The sequence below is a fragment of the Aotus nancymaae genome, unplaced genomic scaffold (assembly GCF_030222135.1).
Source record: "Aotus nancymaae isolate 86718 unplaced genomic scaffold, 86718_ANA_hifiasm-v0.15.2.pri h1tg000033l, whole genome shotgun sequence".
NCBI lineage: Eukaryota > Metazoa > Chordata > Mammalia > Primates > Aotidae > Aotus > Aotus nancymaae.
Genome location: NW_026988447.1, coordinates 3409048 through 3434337, shown reverse-complemented (window position 1 = coordinate 3434337; position 25290 = coordinate 3409048). Strand labels below are relative to the sequence as shown.

At 36.3% G+C, this 25290-nt stretch overlaps 1 protein-coding gene across 5 annotated transcripts in view; it reads right to left on the bottom strand.

The window, feature by feature from the left end:
• Positions 1 to 25290, bottom strand: part of MARCHF1 (membrane associated ring-CH-type finger 1) — an 883830-nt gene that overhangs the window by 134353 nt on the left and 724187 nt on the right. For all 5 annotated transcript variants that reach the window (XM_021676609.2, XM_064383766.1, XM_064383767.1 and 2 more), the window contains one exon: positions 20501 to 20551. In XM_021676609.2, coding sequence (XP_021532284.1) covers positions 20501 to 20551 — 51 coding nt within the window. The remainder of the gene's footprint in view (positions 1 to 20500; positions 20552 to 25290) is intronic.

Genomic DNA, 25290 nt, shown 5'->3' with positions numbered 1-25290 from the left:
ACTTTCACAACACTTATTGAAGTTTACCATTATATAGTTCTATAATTTATTATTGCTTGAATGACTCATTGCACTGTGAATCATAAGGCTCACCATTGTATCCCTAGTTGCCTAGCACTGTGTCTAATACATACATACGTGTATATGTATTATTGAGCACCTAATTATATATTTAATATATTATTATATATTAGCATATTAAATATATTAGATATTATTTATAATAAATAAATATGATGTATTGGGTGCTCATTAGATGAATGCTAACCAGATATTAAAAATGGAACTAACTTATTTGCGAACAGCATCTGTAAACAGGTAAACGGTATCTCCATATTTTAAAGGGCTGTGTTATTATGTGTATATAGGAATTGCTAAGATATTTCCCTTTTTCTGACTAGTTATCTGACTTTTCTATACCATTAACCATCTTCAGGCTATATAAAGAAGGAAAGATTGATAGAAGAAAAGGGCTATAACATGTGGTGGGGAGAATGTTTTCATCTAATTCAAGCCAAATAAGGGAAGCTTTAGGAAAACCTAGAGCAGAGTTTTCAGAACTGACATGTACAGTTACACAGGTAGTATACTGCACCCTAGGAGTGATATTCACATCACAGACTGATGTGGTTTGAGTGTGTCACCCTCAAATCTCATCTTGAATTGTAGTTCCCATAATCCCCTTGTGTCATAGGATGGACCTGGTAGGAGGTAACTGAATTATTAGGGCAATTACCCCCATGTGGCTGTTCTCATGATAGTAAGTACTCAGAGATCTGATGGCTTTATAAGGGGCTTTCCCCTGTTTGCTTGGCACTTCTCTTCCTACCACCATGTGAAGAAGGCTGTGTTTGCTTCTTCTTCCACCATGATTGGAAGTTTCCTGAGGCTTGCCCAGCTATGCTGAACTGTGAGTCAATTAAACCTCTTTCCTTTATAAATTACCCAGTCTCAGGTACTTCTTCATAGTATGTGAGAACAGACTAATACAGTTCACCGGTTCCAGCAGAGTATGGTGCTGCTATAAGGATACCCAAAAAATGTGAAAGCAACTTTGGAACTGGGTAACAGGCAGCGGGTTGAATAGTTTGGAGGATTCAGAAGACAGGAAAATGTGGGAAAGTTTGGAATTTCCTAGAGACCTGAGGGAGCTCAGAAGACAGGAGGACACGAGAAAGTTTGGAACTTCTTAGACACTTGTTGAATGTCTTTTACAAGAATGCTGATAGTGATATGGACAATGAAATCCAGGCTGAGGTGCTCTCAGACAGAGATTGGAAACTTCTTGGGAACTGGAATAAAAGTGATTCTTGCTATGCTCTAACAAAGAGACTGGCAGCATTTTGCCCTTGCTCTAGAGATATGTGAAACTTTGAACTTGAGAGAGATAACTTAGGGTATCTGGTGGAACATATTTCTAAGCAGCAAAGCATTCAAGAGGAAGCAGAGCATGAAAGTTTGGAAAATTTGCAGCCTGACAATGTAATAGAAAAGGAAAAACCATCTTCTGGGGAGAAATTCAAGCTGGCTGCAAAAATGTGCATAAGTAATCACGGGGTCAAATGTTAATAACCAAGACGATGGATAAAATGTCTCTAGGGCATGTTAGAGACCTTTGTGGCAGTCTCTCCCATCACAGGCATAGAGGCCTGGGAGGAAAAAATGGTTTAGTGCCAGGCCAGGGCCACCCCTGCTCTGTGCAGCATCAAGACATGGTGCCCTGCATCCCAGCTGCTTAAGCTTCAGCTTCAGTCATGGTTAAAAGGGGTCAGGTACAGCTTGGGCCTGATTAGTTCTCATAATCCTCACATATTGTGGAAGGGACCAGGTGGGAGGTAATTGAATCATGGGGGCAGTTTCCCCCACACTGCTGTTCTCCAAATAGCAAGTTCTCATGAGATCTGATGGTTTTATAAGTGGCTTTTCCCCCTTTACTCGGCAGTTCTGTTCCTCCTGCCATGTGAAGAAGGACATGTTTGCCTCCCCTTCTGCCATAACTGCAAGTTTCCTGAGGCCTCCTAAGCCATGCTAAACTGTGAGCCAAGGAAACTTCTTTCCCTTATAAATTACCCAGTCTTGGGTATGTCTTTATTAGCAGTGGCTAATACATAGACATTATAGTTTAGTATAGCAAAACAATTTCAGTCAAGTAACATTAAAATGTATTACTCTAATAAAATCAGTATATTTTGACAATTTCTTGACAAATAAAAGTATAACATCTTAAGTGATGCCTTTTCTACTTTGCGCCATTAAGGATTGGTGGTAGGCCTGAGTTTGATATTTATGATGTATTAGCTTTTTCACTGCTGAAAAAGATATATTCGAGATTGGGCAATTTACAAAAGAAAGAGGTTTAATGGACTTACAGTTTTACGTAGCTGGAAAGGCCTCACAATCATGGCAGAAGGGGAAAGGCACATCTCACATGGTGGTCAACAAGAGAAGAGAGCTTGTGCAGGGACACTATCCCCTTATAAAACCATCAGATCTTGTGAGACTTATTCACTATCACAAGAACAGCACGGGAAAGACCACCTCCATGATTCAATTACCTCCCACCTGGTCCCTCCCACAACATGTGGTAATTCAAGATGAGATTTTGGTGGGGACACAGCCAAACCATATCAACGATCTAGATTTTCAAAGCTATAGAGACTAGTCTGTCTCTCATCTAAAAAAATATTAAAGATAAGAGACTAACCAAATCTCAGCAGTAATGCAGAATGAAGAGAAAGCTAGTTGGAACAAGATGTATTTACACTGGTAAGGAACAAGGCTCATGTTTTCTGTTAACTTAAATAGTCATTAAAGAAATCAGGCCTTCCTGCTGGGGCAAAGTGACCTGCTTGGGAAAAGTCTGTGTGTATGTGTTCTACTTATGATGGCTGAGTAACAAATTATTCCAAAACTTAGTGGCTTCAACTGGTGACATTTATTTTGCTCACAACTCTTCAATCTGGACATGGCTCAGCAAAGATAACCCTTAGGGCTCTGCCTTGTATCAGCTAAAAAGGATTAAAGGCTCAAGGCAGACATCATGTGGAGGCTCACTCACTCACTCACATGTCTACCCGCTGGGCTGGGGCTGAAATAGCTGAAGCTCCTTAGGCATCTCTTTCTATGGAAACTGTGATTTCTTCAGCATGGGGCTTCAGGGCAACCAGCGCAGCCTTTATGGATCTTAAGGTATGTACCATGAAAAGCAAGAGTTGTATTATCTGTATGACTTCACCTTGGGAGCCACATAGTATCTCTTCAGCCACATTCAGTTGGTCAAGGAAGCAGCAAAGTTTCTCCTAGTGAAACAAAAAACTACTACAGAAGAGCCTCAAAAGAAAGTCAGTCTTTGGCTACTGTCACACCAAGTCCCCAACACCGGATTATGAGAGCACTACCATTTGTTCTTTTTACCAGGATAGAAATTTCTCCATAAGATTCATCTCTATTTCATTCCTAATTTCATTTAATTTTGTCTGATAACTCATATTTCTTCATTTTAAATCATGAAATGACCAATATATTGATTAATATTTCTTTCTTCTTGTCACCAACATTGCTCAAGTACTCAGTAGCTCATATCTGGTTTATTTTAGTGCCTCTAGGCATTACTCTCTTCCCTTTGCTTCTTCAATCTATCCTATATATCGCTGCCTATATATCCTATGTATAGCTGCCTATACATCCTATGTATCGCTGCCTATACATCCTATGTATCGCTGCCTATGTATCCTATGTATCGCTACCTATATAGCCTACGTATCGCTACCTATATATCCTATATATTGCATCTACTTTCTTCTAGCATTTTATGAAATTTCCAAATAAACACAAGAGTTGAAAAAATTATGCAGTAAATACCAATATATCAACATACAAACTTTTGAAACTTTTCTAATTTTACTTTACCACATATTTATTCACCTGTCCATCCCTTTATCCATTCGTAAATGCATCTTGTTTCCATGATGCAAGTCAAAGTAAGTTGCACACAAAAGTACACTTCATTCCTAAATAATTCAGAATGAATATCATTAACTATTAAACAGCATTGAATATTTTGTACATTTCTTTGTTAGTTAAAATTTACATATACAGTAAGTCCTGCTTAACACTGTGAATAGGTTCTTGGAAACTGACTTTAAACAAAATGATGTACAGTAGGTCCTCAAAAAACTCCCTTCATCAAACATCATTTTGTTATAACATTTGTGACCAAAAAAAAAATCTGGTTTTATTATACTTTTTTTTTTTGCATAAAGGTGCAGTTTCCAAGAACATTTTGATGGCAGTTAAGTGAAGACTTAATTTAATGAAATACATAAATCTTTTTTTTATATATATTTTATTGCATTTTAGGTTTTGGGGTACATGTGAAGAACATGCAGGATTGTTGCATAGGTACATACACGGCAATGTGGTTTGCTGCCTTCCTCCCCATCACCTATATCTGGCATTTCTCCCCATGTTATCCCTCCCCAACTCCCTGCCCCCTGCTGCCCCTCCCCTAGTTCTCCCCAACAGACCTCAGTGTGTGATGCTCCCCTCCCTGTTTCCATGTGTTCTCATTGTTCAACACCTGCCTATGAGTGAGAACATGCGGTGTTTGATTTTCTTAAACACGTGACAAGTTTACAGTGCCTCATTTTATTAAGCTCCATTTTAATTATCCTATTCCCTTTCTTAAGAAACCCAAATGGTTTACTATTGTCTAGCGAAATAAATCTCCCAAATCTTTTCTTAATACCACTGCATTAATTCTCCAACTATTTATTTTTATTTTTATTTATTCATTTTTGAGACAGAGTTTCGCTCTTGTTACCCAGGCTGGAGAGCAGTAGTGCAAACTCTGCTTACTGCAACCTCTGCCTCCTGGGATCAAGCAATTCTCATGTCTTAGTCTCTCAAGTAGCTGGGATTACAGGCATCCACCACCACCCTGGGCTAATTTTTGTATTTTAGTAGAGATGGGGTTTCACCATGTTGGCCAGGCTGGACTCAAACTCTTGACTTCAGATGATCCACCTGCCTCAGTCTCCCAAAGTGCTGGGATTACAGGAGTGAGCCACCACACCTGGCCAATTCTTCAATTATTTTTGAAATCACTCCCCTTTTCTTTGATAGTATTCATCCTACATAATCTGTGATGCCTATTTACACTTCTGTGTATGTCACATTGAAGAAAAGTCAGAGGATTGTGGAGGTGGTTGGGCACGTTGAACTATGGACAAATAACTCTGGGAGTACAGCACCTAGTTAAATATGCAGGTTCTTCCACTAACTTATTTTGGGATTGAGGGTAAATTACTTAGTGTAAGTCTTAGTTTTATATTCTTCAAATTATAAATTCGTCCAAAAGGGTTCTTGTCAGGTTTAGTGATAACATGTGTACAGTACCTACTGGAGTGCTTAACACATAGTAAGTGCTCAATAAATGATATACAGCAGATGCTTACTGAGTGATCTTATTAATATTAATAAGACATAATAAAGTTCTAAACTCCAGAAATTAAAAATCCAATCTTTTGTTGTGTTAATAACAAAATAATTTCTAATATCAAATAATGTTTTTAACCTCAGATATAATAACAAGTAACTTTATTATGCATTGAGCAGCAAACAAAGCTTCTTGTTACACTTGGGCAGAAAAAGTTCTATCTACAAATGATATGTTGCTCTGTTTCTTCATTTGGATTCACATGGGAGTGAATAAACATAGTAGGGAATCAGATAAGTGGTAAGTTGGATGGATGAACCGAATTTCTGTTATTAGGTTTAAAGAGGTTTAATTAACCATTGAAAGTAATGACAAAACCTGCAATTACTTTTGCACCAACCTAATAACGTTTTTCTTCAAATTTTCTTTATCTACCTTTAATATGTACTTACTAAACTATCTTTATCATAAGGTCTAACTTTTTTTTTTTTTTGAGATGGAGTCTCACTCTGTCACCAGGCTGGAGTGCAGTGGTGTGATCTTGGCTCACTGCAACCTCCAACTCCCTGGTTTAAGTGATTCTCCTGCCTTAGCCTCCCGAGTAGCTGGGCTTACATAATTTTCTAAACACCTTTGCAAAACTTTCATCTCCTAGCTAAAATGTTGAGCTCAGTACTTGACAAATAGTATTCAATAAATATTAACTATTATTACTGATGTTATGTATATTTCCATTAAAAATACAAGTCAAAGAAAAGACTCAAGTGTCATTAAGAAAAATGTTATTTTATAAAGTGTAGGACCATGCAGAAAATTAGTATGCTATTAAAATTAACTTTGTAAAATCTAGAAATACGATAATCAAATGAAATATTTGTAGAGTCATGAAATAATTACAATAATTTTTGGTATTTGTAGTCATTTTGGTTCTGTTCTCAGAATATGTAAGTTTTTGCAAAACGAATCTCCTCTATTAGAAGTCTCTCCAAGCCATGTGGCATTTACCTTGCAGTGTATAGATAATGACCTTCAAACTGTTTTTGCACTTTTCACCAAATGTGCTTTGTCTACTTTTGTAGCTGGGCAGCCACAAAGAGAAATTTTTGCATTTCATCTTTTCTTATTTTAAACAAAATTATCTTAAAATATTGGAAATATCAAGTTGGAGAATCAAGACAGCACTTAAATACGGAACTGCAATCATCAAGTTACCTGTCTAACCACACCCCCAAAGTTCAATGTAAATTCCAAGAGGCAAAAAGTCATATTCTTTTAATGCAGCACAAACCAAGTACAAAAGATCTTTGCAAAAAAAGAAATAACTAATTTATTAGGGATTGGTTAACAATATTTTTCTGTCAGATTGAAGGCCTGTGATGAACCAAAAGTAATTATTACATTTTCATTTTCAAAAGATAAAAATAAAGAGCCGTTAAGGCTGAGAATTTCAATGTGTTGTGAGGGAGTTATCTTTGTGGGTTCTAAGTATAGCGGATATAGAGTTCCCTTAGTTCATCCTTTTTCTGGTGACAGCAAGAAGGATGCATTCTTCTAACTTTCCCTTTCTTATTTCAGTAGAAAGACAATACGGGAAACAACACACATGGTTATTGAATTCCATCTTATATTGGTCTATTTATATGTCACTATTTCTTCATATAGCTTTGGTTGTAAATTTTAATGAAATGAGAATCGAATGAGGGAATACATGATGTGACTCTGCAGTAATTAGTGCCATAGAGATTTGACAATTATCCAGTTAATCTGATCAACAACGACAGCCCAATTGGGTAGTTAATGTCTCAAAGTGGATTTATTTGGCCTAGTCCATCCAAATCGACTATGCACATTAATTACATTAACAACACAATTGCCAACATTATCCTCACTGTAGGACACATGGAAACAGCTCAAAAATAGGGGGTGATAAACCACAAAGGAAACAAATATTGGATGATAGTCATAGTCAAGTAAGTGTATCTGAGAGAAGCATAAAAGCAGGACTCAATTGTATAAAACAAACAAAAAAAGACTAAGTTATAAAAAATTAAAATAGATCATTAGTACTTATAATATAAGAGATAAAAGGAGATAGTAAGAAGAGATGGTGTAACTCTATGAAAACCACATCAACGTATCATCTTTTGTTTAAATGGATTAAAGATGATTTAAAAAACCTGACTTCTTTGGCGTTTAACAACACAAACATTGCATCTTTAATTTACTTGAGGTATTTGAATTAAAATATGTCCAACCGTTTCACTGATCAATCTTTATCGATGATGGATCTAAATGAGGCTTATTGTCATAGTTGGAATATCTGGAAAATAAAATTATTTCTTAAAATGAGAGGTGAAAATCTCAAAGATACAACCACCAAACTACCATGTTAGATAATGTGAATTTAAAGAATGTTTGTATGGTTCATTGATCTCACAGATTTTTTTTAAAGATACATCAATTTGGCCTCAGAACAATTTTTCTTGCACTGAGTTTTTAATTGAGAAAATCTAGAAGGAGAAAGTAATAATTGCTAAGAGTATCAACAGAAAACATTCATTCCTCTCTGAATACCGTCTACTATCCCACCTTCTAAAACCCTACAAAACTATTAATGATAGATAGATAGACTTTGAATGTATTCTCTCATTTCATCAGAGATTCATTATACTGAATTACTTGAGTATCTGCAAAAAATAAAAATAAATGAAATGAAATCAGACTCATTTAAAATAAATTCCTTCCATTGGAAAAGCAACTGCAATTGCAAGGTTGTCTTTATTTCTATGAGCTCTGGCCTATCACCAGGAGTGTAGACAGCTCAGATCTCTTGACACAATGCCCAGCCAAGTACAGGCTCCCAAAAACCTCAGAAAAGGGGTCATGCCAACCACTTACTGGGTGAGGACTGGCAGAGCAGGAGCTTAGAGCCAAGATAGTAAGAAACACTGGCAAGGGCAATTGCAGTGTTTGCAACTGCAGTAGTTCTGTGTTTGGTATAATATTACAGATGGTCAGTGGCAAGGAATGAGTTCCATCCCAAGCGCCGCAAAACCATGTTATTCATTTGCTTTCACAGTTATTATGTAAACCAAATACCGACCCACATTAGCTTTATTGTTGGCCTGGAAAAACAACTGCCAACATTACCACAATACCATAGTCACAACAATTAGAGTTGTTTCTTTAATTCTCTGGGGACCAATTTATAGTCGATAGTTTTTAATCTTCATTATTTCTTTTTCTTTTTTTTTTTTTTTTCAGACAGAGTCTCACTCCCTTACCAGGCTCCAAGCTGGAGTGCAGTGGCGCAATCTCGGCTCACCGCAACCTCCGCCTCCTGGATTCAAGCAATTCTCCTGCCCCAGCCTCCCAAGTAGCTGGGACTACAGGTGCGCGTCACCGTGGGCCCAGCTAATTTTTTTGTATTTTTAGTAGAGACGGGATTTCACCATGTTGGCCAGGATGGTCTCGATCTCTTGACCTCGTGATCCGCCCGCCTTGGCCTACCAAAGTGCTGGGATTATAGGCGTGAGCCACCACGCCCAGCCCATTATTTCTTGTTAAGAAAAAAATTACTCAAGCAAAGCTGAATGGCAAGTATTAGGATGTAAAAACTCAAAAATATTGTCACATATTGTCCAGATTTGGGTTATTTTTCTAGGTGTATTGAAAATATTTAGGCACCGTTCACTTCCTCCTAGAGAGAAGTTTAATATATTTTCTAGAGAAGTAGTGTCCTTAGAACTTTCTGTGATAACAGAAATATTCTAGAGTGAAATTATTCAATGTGGAAATTACTGCGCACTTGTAGCTACTGCACAACTGAAGAACTGATTTTTAAATTTTACATAATTACAACTAGTTTGAATTTAAAGAGCCACCTGTGACTAATGGCTACCCTACTGGATAGTGCAGTTCTGGAGTCAATAACCAACTACTTGTTAATGTAAATTCACCTGCATGGATTTTTTTTCCATCCATTTCCTAAGGCAAATTCTTTATCATCTTGACCTCGGGGACTAGACTCTTGGAGAAAGATTTGTCCTATCACGTCTGGGATGAGTAAGAACTATTCACATCATCTGGCATGTTTGAAAGACTTGAGATTTTAAATTCATGTCATAAGTCTACTCGTTTATATTATATTAAAAAAGGAAATTACAAAAATATTAAAGTACCCTATCAAAGGGTTTAAGTTAAATTCAAATGGCCCATTTTATATGTCGAGATTGCCCTTGCCAGTGTTTCTTACTATCTTGGCTCTAAGCTCCTGCTCTGCCTGTCCTCACCCGGTAAGTGGTTGGTATGACCCCTTTTCTGAGGTTTTTGGGAGCCTGTACTTGGCTGGGCATTGTGTCAAGAGATCTGAGCTGTCTACACTCCTGGTGATAGGCCATAGTTCTTCAGCTAAGAAGACACAGAGCATGAAGACTACATGCCAACAGAAATCCCACGTTCCATTATGTTTGATCTGTGAGCCCACCTGCAGCCTCATTTCTGAATTTCAGCTCCACAAATGTAGTGTTTCTTTAACAGAAAGTATTTCCAATTAAAATTGCTTTGACCTTGTACTTCCCTAAAAAAAAAAACAGGAGTCTTCCTCTTCTTAAGGGCTGTTCACAGTGGCAATAGAATGCAAACTGATTAAACATTGAAAGAAGACTATATTAGTCTGCTACAGTGCTGGAAGAGATAAAATGTTATTGATCCTAGCTTCTTCGTGGACATTCTGTTCAGGGCTTTACTCACTGACAATAGTTAAAGGCAGAATTAAAAGAAGTCCTTAGAAACCACGAAGTCAAATGTAGTTGTTTGAGAGATGGAGCCCTTCCTCACCAGCCATCCAAACATTGTTCACATAAAAGTACATTAAAAAGTGCTTCCAATTCTTCCAGTTACTGAGAAGCTGAAGAAATGAAATGTGGACTAATGCTGAAAGAAACCAGCAAATAAATAAAGACTACAGAATTTAAGGACCGCATTACTGAAGAAAAAAAGGAGGGAATGTATTTTATACCGTCCTGTACCTATCACTGCCAGAATACAACATGAAGCCTCAGACGTAATTTAACAGGCTAACCAAAGCTACCTAGAATGGTAACAGACTGCTTGACTTGCTAGGCTACTGTCACAAGAAGCTCAAAGTGTCAGGCAGCAATCAAAGCTTTAGGTTTACTAGGACTCTTATTTTGTTCTTAGTTGGGAGTGTTACATCTCCTTCTGTGAACCAGAAGTTATAAACCTGCAGAGCCCAAAGTGCTGGCTGTAGGAAGCACAAATTCCCCAAGGGGACAACTGGGAGTGATGATAAACAGGGTAACTCTTACCTGTTAGTTCTTGGGCCCAAGTATTATAGGTATATAAGGCAAAGCACCACGGAGCTAAATCCCACAGGTTTCAAAACATATGCCTCATCCTGTGGGATTTAGTTCTGTTTTCCCAGGGTGTCTTTTCCAAGCTGATGCCTCTCATGTATCTTCAAAAGGCTGTAGACTTGCTGTATCAGGCTGGCAGCATCGGGCTGGTAGAGTATGTGCTAGTCCCAGTAAATGTATATTAAATATTACGTATTTTATTGTGAATATACATCACATATTCACTGCCTCACCATTTTTTGCTGTAAAGTGAATCCCTGAATTAGAGACCGTGTTAGGCAGAATCCTGTCCCGTGTTAGTAGATTAGATACTGAGACCTCAGATGTTGGTACTGGATGACAGCATGGAAAGTTCTGCTACATAATGGTGACAGGAGAAATACATAGGTCCCTCAAGTGATATACTAGGACGCCTCTTTCCCTCTCACTAGTTTGGCTGTAAATGGACAAATGTACCAATTATGGCCTGATAAGGGAATGGCAGCCAGGGACTCAGATGTCTCAGGAAAGCTATCCAGAACAGTGTTAAGGGCTGGAAAAAGGTGAAAGGAATCTAAAACGAATGTGGGTGAAGACAATGGTGAGTATCAGTTATGACCTGTGAACCAAATGCATCAATGAGGGCTATGTTTCATTCCACTTAACCTCTCAAAAGTTTCCTACAAAGTGTAACCAGCCAGAATTCTATGTTGAGGTGAAAAAAACTTAACGTGATACTTAAGTGGATCTCAGTGGTCCAAGCAGTCATCAATAGTGGAGGCTTTTCCCGCCCGCAGATCTTTACTACTGGCCAGTGCCCCATTACCCAGCTGCTGTGTGGCTGATGATCATAGCTACTCCCTTCTCTGGAGAATCACCTTTGGCCAAACAGGAACTTTCTCAGCCAAAATCTATAGACTCTTCTACCTCTACAGGCCACTAGCTGCTTGACAGACATGGGAAGACTGACCCCTTTTCCTCAAAATAGGATTAACATGTGGTGCAATCTGTCTGGCAGAGGTTCTCTACGGGATCAGCTGAAGCTTGTGTGTATTGGTAACATGTTCATGGACTGGCAAGGCCCAAGGATCACTGCTCATAAGTCCACAGATCCCTTGTTAAGAACTTAGGTATTATAAGTTAACAAAACAAAGCGGGCTCCATTCATTCATTCGACATGTATTTTTTGAGTGTGTCCTACTTCTCAGTCACTTTTCTGGGGTTGAGGAAGCAGCGTTGAATGAAGAAATAGTTATCACCCTCCTAGAAGTTCAACCAATTAAAAATATATAATATTACAGATTATGATAAAATTCTTAAAGAAAAGTAGGAGAGGAGATAGGTCCTCACTGATAAAGTGATATTTGAATAGAAATGTAACAACAACAAGGAAGCCAACAGGGTGCTGTGTGGGGAATGAGCATTCCGGGTGGCAGGAACGTGAAGGGCAAATGCCCTGAAAACAAAACCTAGCCTTGGGGAACAACAGGAAGTCAGTGTGTCTGGGAGCCGAGTGACTGAGAGGAAGAATGAGAAGGGATAAAATTAGAGAGATGCTGCAGGGCTGGATTATGGCTCCTTGGCCCATGAGGGAATTTAGGTTTTATTTTGAGTAATATAGAAAACCATTAGAGGTTTTGAACAGCAGCAAGACATTACCTAACTGATATTTGGAAAGAATCATTTTGGCTGTTGTATGAAAAACAGACTTAGAAATATAAGGATGATTGTTTCTACCATGTCACCATTCAGCTTCTCAGTCTGTTCCCTGCAGAAACCTTGCAGGTCAGGCAAATGACAGTGGACCATGGCAAATGTAACCAAGTGGAAGCCCTAATTGAAGTTGTTGTGTGCTACATGTAATGTCTTTACTAGAGAAGAACAACAAACTCTCTGGCTTGTGGTCTGAGGCTGTTAATCTAGTAATGTGTTCTTTAGAATACGTGTCATAAATGTGGATCAAAAGTAGTTTGTATTCATCTGGCATGGACATTGATATACAATCATGGTCCTGCTCCAGGGATATTTTACAAAATAAATTGGAGGTAAACTCAAATGTCCAGCAGTTGTCAAATATTAGAACAGCCCATTGTATTGATGATATCATCAAGTACAATAAAGTCTAATAAGCAGGAAGCGCCAGTATTCTGAATGCTTTGTTAGGATACCTGTGTCCCAGAGAGTAGGAAAAAAATGTATGTATCTTCAGGAGCTGGACAAATCAGTGAAATTTTTAGAAATTACATAGGCTAATGCATGCTAGTGCATTCCTTCTGGAGTTAAGACCAAATTTTGCATTTCACTTACTATCAAGAAAGACCCAGAGTGTTTGAAAGAACTCTTTGAATTTTAAACACAGCATAAACCACATTTTGGAATGATACCCCTTTATCAGATTACTCAGAAAGCTGCCGTTTGAATGGGGCCTTGAATGATAGAAGGTTCTGCAGCAATTTCAGCTGCAATACAAGCAGCCATGATGTTGACAGAGCAATAATAAGTTGCAATACTACTAGAGGTACCATGATAAATAAAAATGTAAGGTGGGCTCTCTGTCAAGCTTCAAATGGAGACCTGCAGTGAAAACCCTAGTGTTCTGGATCAAGGCCATACTATTGCAGCAGAGTTCTTTCACCATTTAGAAAGCAGCTCTTGACAAGCTACCTGGCCGTAGAAAGACTGAAGACCTTACTATGGACATCAGTTGACCATGTGACTGGAACTATCCCTCATGAGCTTAATAACACATGTTATATTATCCAGAAGGCAGAGCAACAATTTATTGAATAATGGAATTTATTCATTTTAAGAAAGTAGGGTTGCTGCTACATGGGAAAGCAAGAAATATTTTGAAATTTTCCACAGTTGCATATTTTCATTTACCCACACCCAGGTTTGATTTTAAATAAGTGATTACAGCCACTACAGCATAATAAGTCTCAAAGGTCAGACACACTTCACCAGCAAGCCACTTAGACTAACAGAAGTGATCATCAAGAATGAGGGATATTTGGAATGAGTCAGAAGAAGGATATGATGAATCAGTTATAACCTGGCAGCTGCAGTAGTGAGAGCTCATTCTGCTAATCCATGTCTTTTAAGTTTCTACTCAGAAATCGTGGCCAATCATCATCAATACAAATCCATGACAGGATGGAATGAGTTCATACGGATCTGGGTGACTCAAAGGATGGATGATAGCAGGTGCTGTGAGTATTCCACCGGTTCAGTACACATCTCCTTTGGCTTCTGGGTGCTTCTGTTTCTAAAGTCCTACTACTGTAGTTCTTTTTGGAAAACTGCCCTTTGGCTTCTTGGACAGTTTACCCACATGTAAAGAGAATCAAAGTGGCTGGGAGTTTTTATCTCCCTGAACGACTCGGAGCCAATGAATGGCAAATACTGGAGGATGAAAGCCTTGCTCCCTTCCTCAAGAGGGGACAAAGCGAAGTGCATTTTATATTCCAGCATGCCCATGCAGGAGCAGGGAACTTCTGATTTCTTTCTCTTCTCTGTGCTGCCTTTCCTACTGCTTGGATGTCTTCTCCTAGGAATATTCTCATAATAAATCATTGAAAAAAATTCTCATCTCAGGATCTGCTGGGAGAAACCTGACCTAAGACAGATTCCTGTTACACATTTATGTGGGAAATTTGATTAGCATTTTGAGTCTGGAATTCATGGCAGAGATTTGAGCTAAAAATATCTACTTGATAGTTGTTGGCCTATGGATTATATATAAAGTTATGAGGCTAAATGAGATCGCCCAAGGAGTGAGTGTATATACAGAATATGCCTCAGGACATAAGAAGGTCTCAGAATTTCTTATCTTTTCCCATGCAGCCTTTAATAATTAAAATAAATTTATATCCATTTCCTCAACTTTGGTCTCAGGACAGACCTCAACTCAGGCTCTCTGAAAGTTCTCTAATTACTCCACCCCATTTCTAGTTATTTCCGAATTATATAGCCTACTTTACTTCACCAACCTATCAAACTTACCCTCTAAAGGTATGTAGTCTGAAGGGATAGATGATTTATAGGTCCATTGTGTAGGGAAACTAAAATGGGTCTCTCAATAAATCAGAACGTTAAACACCTGTTTAGAGGTGTAACACTTGGCTCAGGCTTTCAGTTGAAAAGAATTCTCCATATGTTTTACATATAAGAAACACTTTCACCTTGACCTTGCTGGAAAATACTCTGGGATTTTAAAGGCAAATCTGGGAAAATATGGAGACATGAAAATTTACAGAAGCAAAATTAAAGTATATATTTGATCAGAAGAAAACATCTATTTAAAATGCTGTGATCCATATAATACCTTGTACACAGTACACCATCAAAAAATATTTGTTGAGTAAATTGTACTGACTATCCCATGCATCTTTATTTATTTCAGAATTAACTGGTGTGCACATTTTATAAACTTTACCTTAACATTTTATAAGATATTTTAAGGTAGAGACTAACTGAAGAATTGAAATGAATCGCTGTCACTTAAATGAAGTCTAGGGAATGTGATAGGAAATGAAGGAAACGAACTGAAATATCATTTTGTTAAGCTAGTGGCTTTTGAATTTCTTCTCATAAACAGATTAGATTTTGTGAGCTGCTTCCTACACACACCAGAAAGCAAAGGATTTTTTTTTAAAGAAAATCCTGTTGACTTGAATTGAAAGTACAAGTTGTTCTTTCCTTTTGACGGTTTGCTTTTGAAAAGTTTTTCTTGTGAGATACATATTATGCTGTTGCTAGTTAAATGTAATGATCCTTCACCCTTGAAGAAACAAAAGGCCAGATTTGGCTGACGACTCTTCTTGAGGAATCTGTTTTTGAGTAATATGTGTGTTCAAAAGCAGTAACAAGCACTAATGTCAAAAAAAGTATTAAAAATTAAGTGATGGATAAATGAATGCTGTTTTTTTCACATCCAAGATATTTTCATAATCTCACATATACTGTATTAAACCTATATAGCTTCTCTGTAGCTTTGGATCAACTTTCAACTTTAACATATCCAAGACATACCAACCTTACTTGAAGTAAAAATAAAAGAGAAAGAATCATAGGTGTAACTGTCTTATATTTACTAAGACAAACTAGAAATATAAAATAATAAGAAAGTAAATGTTGCAAGGACCAGAAAACTCAAAGTATAATTGCTGTTAAATAATATATTGTACAAAGATCTAGAGGTAAAAACTTAGGAGGTATAATTTTTGATGATCACTAAAAATTGCACATTTATTATTTATCTCATGTTTGGAAATTTTTTACTTTCACAATGGCAAGGCCATGTTTATAAGGAACAATCCCGAATGGCAAAAATAATAATGTTCCATTTTATACATACTCGCTAAGAAAAGTCTGAAGGACCTTGATGGGTTCTAGATCTATTTCTCTGTTTCTAAGCCAGATAACAGTTGAGTGACTAGCGTTGGGCACCGAGTCTCTCATGAGCTCCCCTGGTAGGTGATATTTCTTCACATGTGTTGTCAAACTTATTCAGCTTGACAATTTCACATAGATTGAGGTTGTATGACTCGAATGACTAAAGATAATGCATTCTATTATTTAAAGTTCCATCTCAAAAACCCTTACAAAGTATTTTATGTAACTTCTTCCTTATAATCTATGTTTTCTAGCTTCCATGGCTTGGGCTTATAAACTTTTAAACAGCCTTCCCTGACAGTTGATCAATTAAAACCCATTTTTCAAGTGTCTATTTACATACCATTCTTCTAAGTAACCTTCTCTGCTGCTGCCCTGTCCCAATTAGATGGAAGTGATGGCTCTCCAAATTCCCATACCCTCTGTCTATACTTCTTATTTAGGTAGTATATCAGGGGTTCCATTCACCACGCCCAGGTTCAGACTTCCTGGGGGAACTCATGACAGCACCTATCCATACTTACGGCTATGATTTATTACTAAGAAAGGATACAAGGCAAAATCAGCAAAGGGAAAAGGCACAGGGAGTGATGGAGTGAAGTCCAGAGGAAACTAGAAGCAAGCTTCCAAAAGTTCATCCCAGTGGGTGTGCTGGGATGTGCTCAATGAGTTTGATGACACATGTGAAGAGTGTTGCCACCAGGGCAGCTCATAAGAGACTCAGTGCTCAAAGTTATTACTGGGGGGCTGGGTGTGTAGGTGACCACATGTACCAAGACTCCAGACTCCCAGAAGGAAGGCGTGTGCTTAGGATAGCTGTATTGTTTGCAGTTCAGGCACAGAGAATCATTTTTAACTGGTAGGGTGAAGCACTACCTATGGAATCTAAGTTTCCAGATGACAGCCAAGGGTAATCTTGCCGCAGGCTTTTCTCAGAATAGGAGCCTCAGGTCTGTTACGTTAACAGTTCTATGCACTGTTAGTTATACAATTTCACTGTAAGCTCACTGAGAACTGGGTAAGGAAATTTTTTTATTATTACTCCATAATTCCCAGTATAGAGCAAGATTTTTGATATGTGACACTCAACAAATATTGCCGATGAGAAAGTTTGATTCATTAAATAACTGCAAGAAATAGGCAGAAAAGCAGACTTAGAAATACGAAGGACAGTTTTTCCATTCCATTATGGATGGAGTCCTCTGTACTGTGTGATTTTCCTGTGTGTAAGGACAGAAGATGGCATAAGCAGATAAAAAGTAAAACACCCATTGTGAATAATACTATTACTGACATAAGACAATTTATTATTGTCAAATATATGTACACTTTTTTTGGAAATAGAAATATGCACTTTTTTTCAGGAAAATAACCTCAGATCACTAACATCTTCCTTAAGCCTGCCCACTCTGCATCTTATTATTATACCTATAAAACATCGCATATATTATAGACCATGTCTCCAATTTACTTAATTCAAAAGATATTTACTGAGCACTTGTTTGAAGCTGTCACTGATATAGAAATATTAAGAACCCCATAATAAAAATAGCTAATACACAGTCCAAACACTGTTCTAATCCCTACTGTAACAGGTAGCTACTAATATATATATGCTCCTTTTACAGACAAAGTTATTAGGGATGTTAAATAACCTTCCTAAGATTCCTAAGAGTTACTCTGCTATCCATCCAATCACTCCATTGTACTGATTCTCATACCCTAGAAATGCTCAGTCTTCAACGTAAAAAATTATATTGACAAAATTAAGGAAAAAAATCTTTACTCCAATGTTAAAGTTTTCTTCTCCAATACTTTCCAAATTAAAGAACCTAAGTATTTCTAGATTTGGCCATTTCATGATTGATAGATGATGTAGTCAATAAATAATTTTTCACTTATCAATTTATGAAAAAGTAGTGAGGACTCAACAACGTAATAACATTGTGACTCATTCTGAACATAATGGGAAAGTTAAATTGGTTTAAATAAGTAAACTCACATGCACTGAAATCTGTTTATTCCTACCACTGTCTGATGGTGGCGTTTTTGTGGTACAGTTTAAGTGATGTTTAAGAATAGAGTTTTTCATTTCTTTCTGAATAGGATACATTTTTGTAATTAATTGTCTCCCACACAGAAGTACAATTGATACATACCAGACCCTGAAGAAGAACTCATAGAAGGGAAACTACACTCTTGATTTTTCTATTTCTTAAAACATAAAAGACTAAACCATTATAAACAAGCTGCATTAAGTAAAACTCAAAGAGCAGTTTAGAAATGCAGATATAATTTCACCCCCGGATCATGAAACAGTATTCGGTCTAACAAAGGCATTGTCAGTACTGTTTACAAGTTTTAAGTCCTTACATATTCACCATTAGCATTCAAGTTGAGGAAGATGACAGAGTTCTGTGGTTGTGGGCAAGGCTCTTCATTGTGAAACTAGGGTGATAGGCATTTGAAAGGCATTATTTTCATTTATAACCACTTAAGAAAACCTCCTTCAGGGGACTGAGATTATCATCATCCCTATGTCATAAAGGAGGCAACTGTGTCTCAGGAAGTTAAAGTGAACATCTCAGGGTCATGAGAGTAGGAAGTGACAGAGTGGTGACTTACACTCAGATCCTTACTCTTCAGAGTTAGTGCTTTTAACCAGTAGGCCTCATTGCCTCTCAAATATCTCTGAAGGGACATAGATTTGAATACAATTAGAAATGTTCAGTACCAAGCACTGAGGTACAATTCTCTATGTGTACCTCTCATCTCTGCATGTCTTGCAAGCAAACACATTGATTGATATTAGACTATCCTAAAGAATGTTGGTATAGTGGATGGTGTTACAAGACAGAGATATGGTCTCCCCATGGAGGAATGGGCAGGAATGTGTATTCTTATAAACATACTAGAGTCTGCTCCTATAAACATCCCAGTGTGTGTGCAGATGTCATCTGGCCATTGGCATTTCCTGAAAAAACTGGGCTTTGGAAACCGGCATAAGATAATGTTGATACTGTGGTCACAACTTTTTTCTTAATGAGTTATAAAACCTTTTGTTTCTGAAAACAGAAGAGAAGAAAACAACTTGTCTAAATTGGAAGTTGATCTATTTTCTGTAATGCCTGAAGATGATTACCATTTTGGGGATCCTATTCAAAGAAAGGAATATAAAATTACTAATACAAAGTTAATTTCAGGAATGTGGAAAGGTCCTGGCAAGTGGGAAGCCCTGAAATGGAAGCTCTAATCATGACATATCCATCTTGCTTCTAATTATATTTTTGAAAGTCATTATTTTCCATTTTAACAAATGACTCTAAATTACTTTTCACTTCCAAAGCACCAGGTGTATATATCACACGGTGACTCATTTTAAAATGAGAACAGCTCATTTAAAAAAGAACAGCTCTTACATTTTGTCCTTTAGGCAACATAATATCTAGAGTATGTCTCTCAAACGATAATCTTTTCAACGCTCTGGTGTCCTACTTAGATTTATATATGGTCTAGAGAATGTTTTGTTTTTTCGTCCACTGACTCTACAAACTAAATATGACCAAACTGATGTTTTTATTAAATTGATTTCTAAAACTTGCCTTGGTGACACAGATAGCTAAATCCCAGTAGAGTTCAGCTCAAACTCCAGAAAAATTAAATTCACCATGAATGTTGATACAGTTTCAACTTGGATATATGGCAGATTTATGGTGTTTGAAACAAGAGAAAGAACATACTTTACATGATACTATGCAACTAGCAAATTGCCCAGACATGGTGGCTCACACCTATAATTCCAGTACTTTTGGAGGCTGAGCTGGGTAGACCACTTGAGCTCAGGAGTTCGAGACCACCCTGGCCAACATGGTGAAACATCATCTCTACTAAAAATGCAAAAATTAGCTGGGTGTGGTGGTGGGCACCTGTAATCCCAGCTACTCAGGAGGTTGAGGCAGAAGAATTGCTTGAACCTGGGAGGTGGAGATTGCAGTGAGCCGAGATCTCACCATTGCACTCCAGCCTGGGCGACAAAGTGAGACCGTGCCTCAAAAAAGAAAAAAAAAAAAAAAGAAAGTAGCAAATTACCTCTTCCACACAACATGGAGAAAGGAAAAAAAGCCTAACTTATTTTCTTGTGTAAAATCATGTCTTTTTATTATGGTAAAATCTTGAAATAGTTAAAATGACAAACAAGTCACATTTGTGTTTTCCTCACAGATGACAATTATAGGTTAAACATTATAAACATTTATATGAACTCATGAAGCATAGAATTAAACAAACAAGAAAATGAGTACATTTCACCTACTTTTGAAATGTTACTTGATCGACTTGCAGATCGCCCTGGGGATTTTTCATTCTGAAAAAATAAAATTAAAAAGATTGATTAAAAGAAGGTATGGCACGTTCACCATACTATACCATTGAGAAAAGAAACCAGAGCACAGGGAAAGTTGTGAATGCTCTCTATATTGTTTTGACAAATAGACGTACTAATTGCTTACACAGAATGTTTTTCTTTTATGAAATTATATTTATCTAATACAAATTAGTGTACTTTAAAAAATGCTTCAATTAACATCTGACTATTATTCAGGTTAGAAGTGGTATTTGTTTCCAGGAAATAATTATTTCTCTAGAAAAAATTATGAAATTCTTTGAGATTAAAATTAGACAGCAAAAATGTCATCTACTATTTCCCCTTTTGACCTTACAACTAGGAAACGCTGAATAAATTCTGGTTTTCACTATCATTAAATATTCTGTGCTGGGTATGTGGCATCTACATCTACTTTGTATTCTTCTAAAATGCATTTTATTTATTATTTTTGTTACTTTTACATACTTTGAAATTAAAACATTTGCTTTTTAAAAGTTAAGATGCTTCTGGTTATATATTTTTAAATTAAAACCTAAAACTTCTGTAAATATTTATATCCTCAGTTCTTTCCTCTTCAAGAATTTTTTTATTTAGTGGAAAAGAGACACGAAAAAGGCTTTTGAATAAATGCTTTTTAAAAGGTCCTACAATTTTAAAGTAGAAATGAACCTTAAGTAGTTGGACCCTCTCGTTTAAAGCCCAGAGACATTGTGTTCCTGAAAATTATATAGCTGCTTTTATACTCTGCCAATTATGTGCTGGTGGATAATCAACTGGAAAAATCAGTTTATAAGCATTATGCATTTTACATGTAGAAAGAGATCAAAGATCAATTTATACCTCTCCTTCTGTAGAGAAAATGTTGCTGGAATAATCAATTCTGAATACTAAAACTTTATAAAGGATCTGAAATGACATTGCCACTGAAATAATTTACCTGCGTAAGAATTTTTTTTTTGAACTTCTGGAGTCAGCCCCATAGTGGGCCCGAGTAGGCAACTGCAATGCATTTTGACAGAGGTCATTTTTGAGAACTAAGTTGTTATAACAACCCGTGGGGCTGAAATTGCCCCATGATGACTACTTGAGACAGATTTAGAAACACAGTGATAACAGGATATGGCAGATGTGTTATTGCAGAAAAACAGTGGCTGCATTCACTGCAAACTGCCACTGTGTCATGCACAGGCTTACAAATATTCCAGTTGAACAATACTTTTTTCTTTACATGCAACATCCATCTCATACAACCACTGATGTCACTGTGGAGCATGTTATTACAGACCAAGATGAGTCACAACGATATGGTTAGTTACACCTCATAACAGCCCCATGCTCCAGCTGGAGATTAATGTGTATGCTACTGCAGACATTTTTTCCTGATTAGCTCCACTGGTGATGGAGAGAGACACTTTTCTACTGACATCCTAACTCCTCTTCTAGAGACTAGAAAACAAAATCAAACCATCTTTCCTTCTCAGTGAAATTTAGGATTTTGGCATATTATTGTGTAGGACAGAGTCACATAATATAATAGGCTTTGGGAGAGATTGGTAGCAGTGGTTTTTTTTTTTATGTTTTCTATATTTACATGATATTTGAGAACATGATTAAGAACTAGAATTGAAAGGTGCTGCCACAGAAATCAAGCAAAATAAGAAATTTAATTTTGCATAAGATTACTTAATTTTTCAAACTATGTGGGACTTTGTGGTGTTTTGAGATAAAACAAGAAAGGCCAGACTCACTTTACAATTGTGTGAGTTTACCATAGTGTTATAACAAGAATGTTATTTTCACACTCTCTACCAGCATCCACCAACTGAATGGGGGAAAAGCATCTGCTTGATTACTTAGTACTTCAAAGGATCTTTTAACTGGAAATGGATTGGCTTTATTTTCTCCAATTAGAAGGTCATGCATTGAAATAAACAAACTTAGGCAAAGGTTAACATTTCTGCCATGGCTAAGTTCTCTATTGTTTCTACACCAGTACATGGAAAAGGAAGGTGCATCAGAAAAGCTAACATGTGGGAGCACCATGGTGTACACTATGCTGTGCTGGCAGTGATGGAAAATGAGAGACTGCCTTGCGATGAGAACTCTGGTGATGTACTAGCTCTGGGAGGAGTACATTGTTTGACATTCCCGGACTTCAATTTCCTCATTGTAAAATGGGTAAAGATAATATCTTGGAAATCTGTGTAAGGATCAAATGAGTTATAGATGAAAACATTTTATAAATGGTGAAGTTATGATATTTCCATTATAACCCATGGGTATAAGAAACACTGAAATAGCTTTCTTTAAAAATCATGATGATCATTAGGTCACTACACTTTTTTTTTTACATAAACATCTTAGTTCCTATATCTTGCTATTCTGCCTTTGATTCTGGCACATACAAGTTAAAAATTAAAAATGAAATCATTTTCTGTCCAGGGGGATTAAGAAAGCTGGTTTGCCTTGCTTTTGAAGCAAAGCACCTGAAGCACTTTCTCTCTTGGAAAACTTCCAAAGCAATCTGTCCAATTTGCTACTAATTAATTGGGTGGGTGGCTTGTCCCATTACTATTGCAATGACATATCTTCTTTGCAGAGCAGTCAATATGGTTGTCATACCTCATTACAGTCAGCTAAACTATTTTACCTTAGATTAAACATAAGCTGTCTCAGAATCTAACATAACTTACTGGCACCCAAATTATAGTGACCTTGAAGGTCAATGAAAGTTGGAAGCAACAAGAGTTCCTAACAAGTCTGCAAGGAACGTATGGGATCATTAGGCAGTAATGTTGGATTTTAGCATGTCATCTACAGTACGCGGACAGAGAGAGAGACTTCCAGTTTTGTAAGTCTATTTTAGTATTTTCAAGAAGTTTCCAATTTTTGGTTTGCTATAAAGGTGTCTGATAGTGATAGTTTAGTTTTGGGATTATTATTGTTTATCAAAGTCGATCTTACTAAACGTGGTTGGATTCCTTTTATTAGCAAGGAAAAATGATTACCAAATGAGAAAATTATTACCAAGTTTTATTTTAATGTATTTTTAATGTTATACACTAAGGAAAGTGACACAGTTCCTTTAAAACAAAGTGGTCTGTCCTAAAGAATACGTACCATGACTGGACAGGTATGAATCTACATATAAATTTTTTGTATACTATGTCATTGACTGAGGGACATAATAAAGCTTAAAAAAGTGTTTTTTTTTTTCTTTAATGTAACCTGAAAAAAACCCTAAATATTCCTGCAGGAAGAAACCAGACTAAGACATTCTTACAAAGACCACTAATATGATGTTATTATGTAATTTTATTTACCCCCTTTTTCAGGTTAAAAATCCTTCAAAACTATTTTAAAGGAGAAAATAACGTAATTTGGAGGGTCATCTGAAAAATTTTAAGCAGACAGTAGAGCAGTTTTTACTAGGGTCATTATAGCTTGGAATAGAAGAAAAGTCTTAATGTCATTTGTAAATAAAAGATAAGCAAGTATATAGTGAAATTGAATAATGTAATAAAATTTGATAAGACATATATTAAAAAAACTCAAGGCCATTAAGTGATAAACATTTAATGTCTATAAAATATTTAAAAATTATTTTATTAATACCTTAACAAATATTTCTAAGTAGAGATTTTATAGGGTCTTTTATTTTTCAATATTGAACCAATACAATCAGAAATCCAGTTTTGAAACATGACTCATAAGTCTTGATTACCCCAAAATTAAGATACTTTTATATAATACTTGGTCTAAAGAAATGAAAACTCTAAAATATAGCTAGAAACTGTAGAATATATCATATTAAAACCTATAGAATATAGCAAAAAGCTGTATCCAGATAAAAGTTTTTAACTGTAAATGGTTTCATTATTAAAGAATACAAGAATGTAATCAAAGAAACTAAAGCTAAAACTAATTAAATTGATTTGTTAGAGAAAGGATAAGATTTTCTTAAAGAAAGTCTTTGAAAATCATTGCAAAATAGATGAACTTCCTATAACACTTATTAAGGGAAAGAGAGAACAAAAAAATATGACATGAAAAATGATAAATAATCATAGCCCCCATAAAAACTCTATAAAAAGAGTACTATATGTAACATTATTGGAACAAACATAAAAATGTAGAGGAAATAAATTATATTCCAGTAAAACCAGAATTTGCTCAAGAAAAAGAGAAAAACATGGTGAGATAGTTAATCAAGAAAATATTCAAAAAGTAAATAAAAGTCTATATGCTCCTAAAATGGATAAGAACATGCTGACTTTACAACTGAGCTACCGTTTAAAGAACACATAATTCCAATATAATTTATACTATTATCATCATAGAAACATAAATTTCCCTAGTCCATATTATAAACATGGCATAAATAAAAATTCAAATGTGTTAAGATAGTACGCCCTACCCCCCCCGCCCCACCACCAAAAAACAGTAGAGAGAAAAAAAGAAAAAGAAAAAGAAAATTGTGCTCTGATTTCATTTGGAACTACAGATGCAGAAGATGTTAAAAAAATTAATGTATATTTGATAGTAGCATATATCTTTGATACATGAGCATTGTATCACTAAAATTCCCAAAGAATAGAAAAACTAGAATTTATTTCAGGTTTTAAAAAATCAGGACACTTGTCAACACAGTCCATTAGATTAATACATTGAAAGAGACAAATATTATGATTTTATAATTAAATTCTGAAAAGATATTT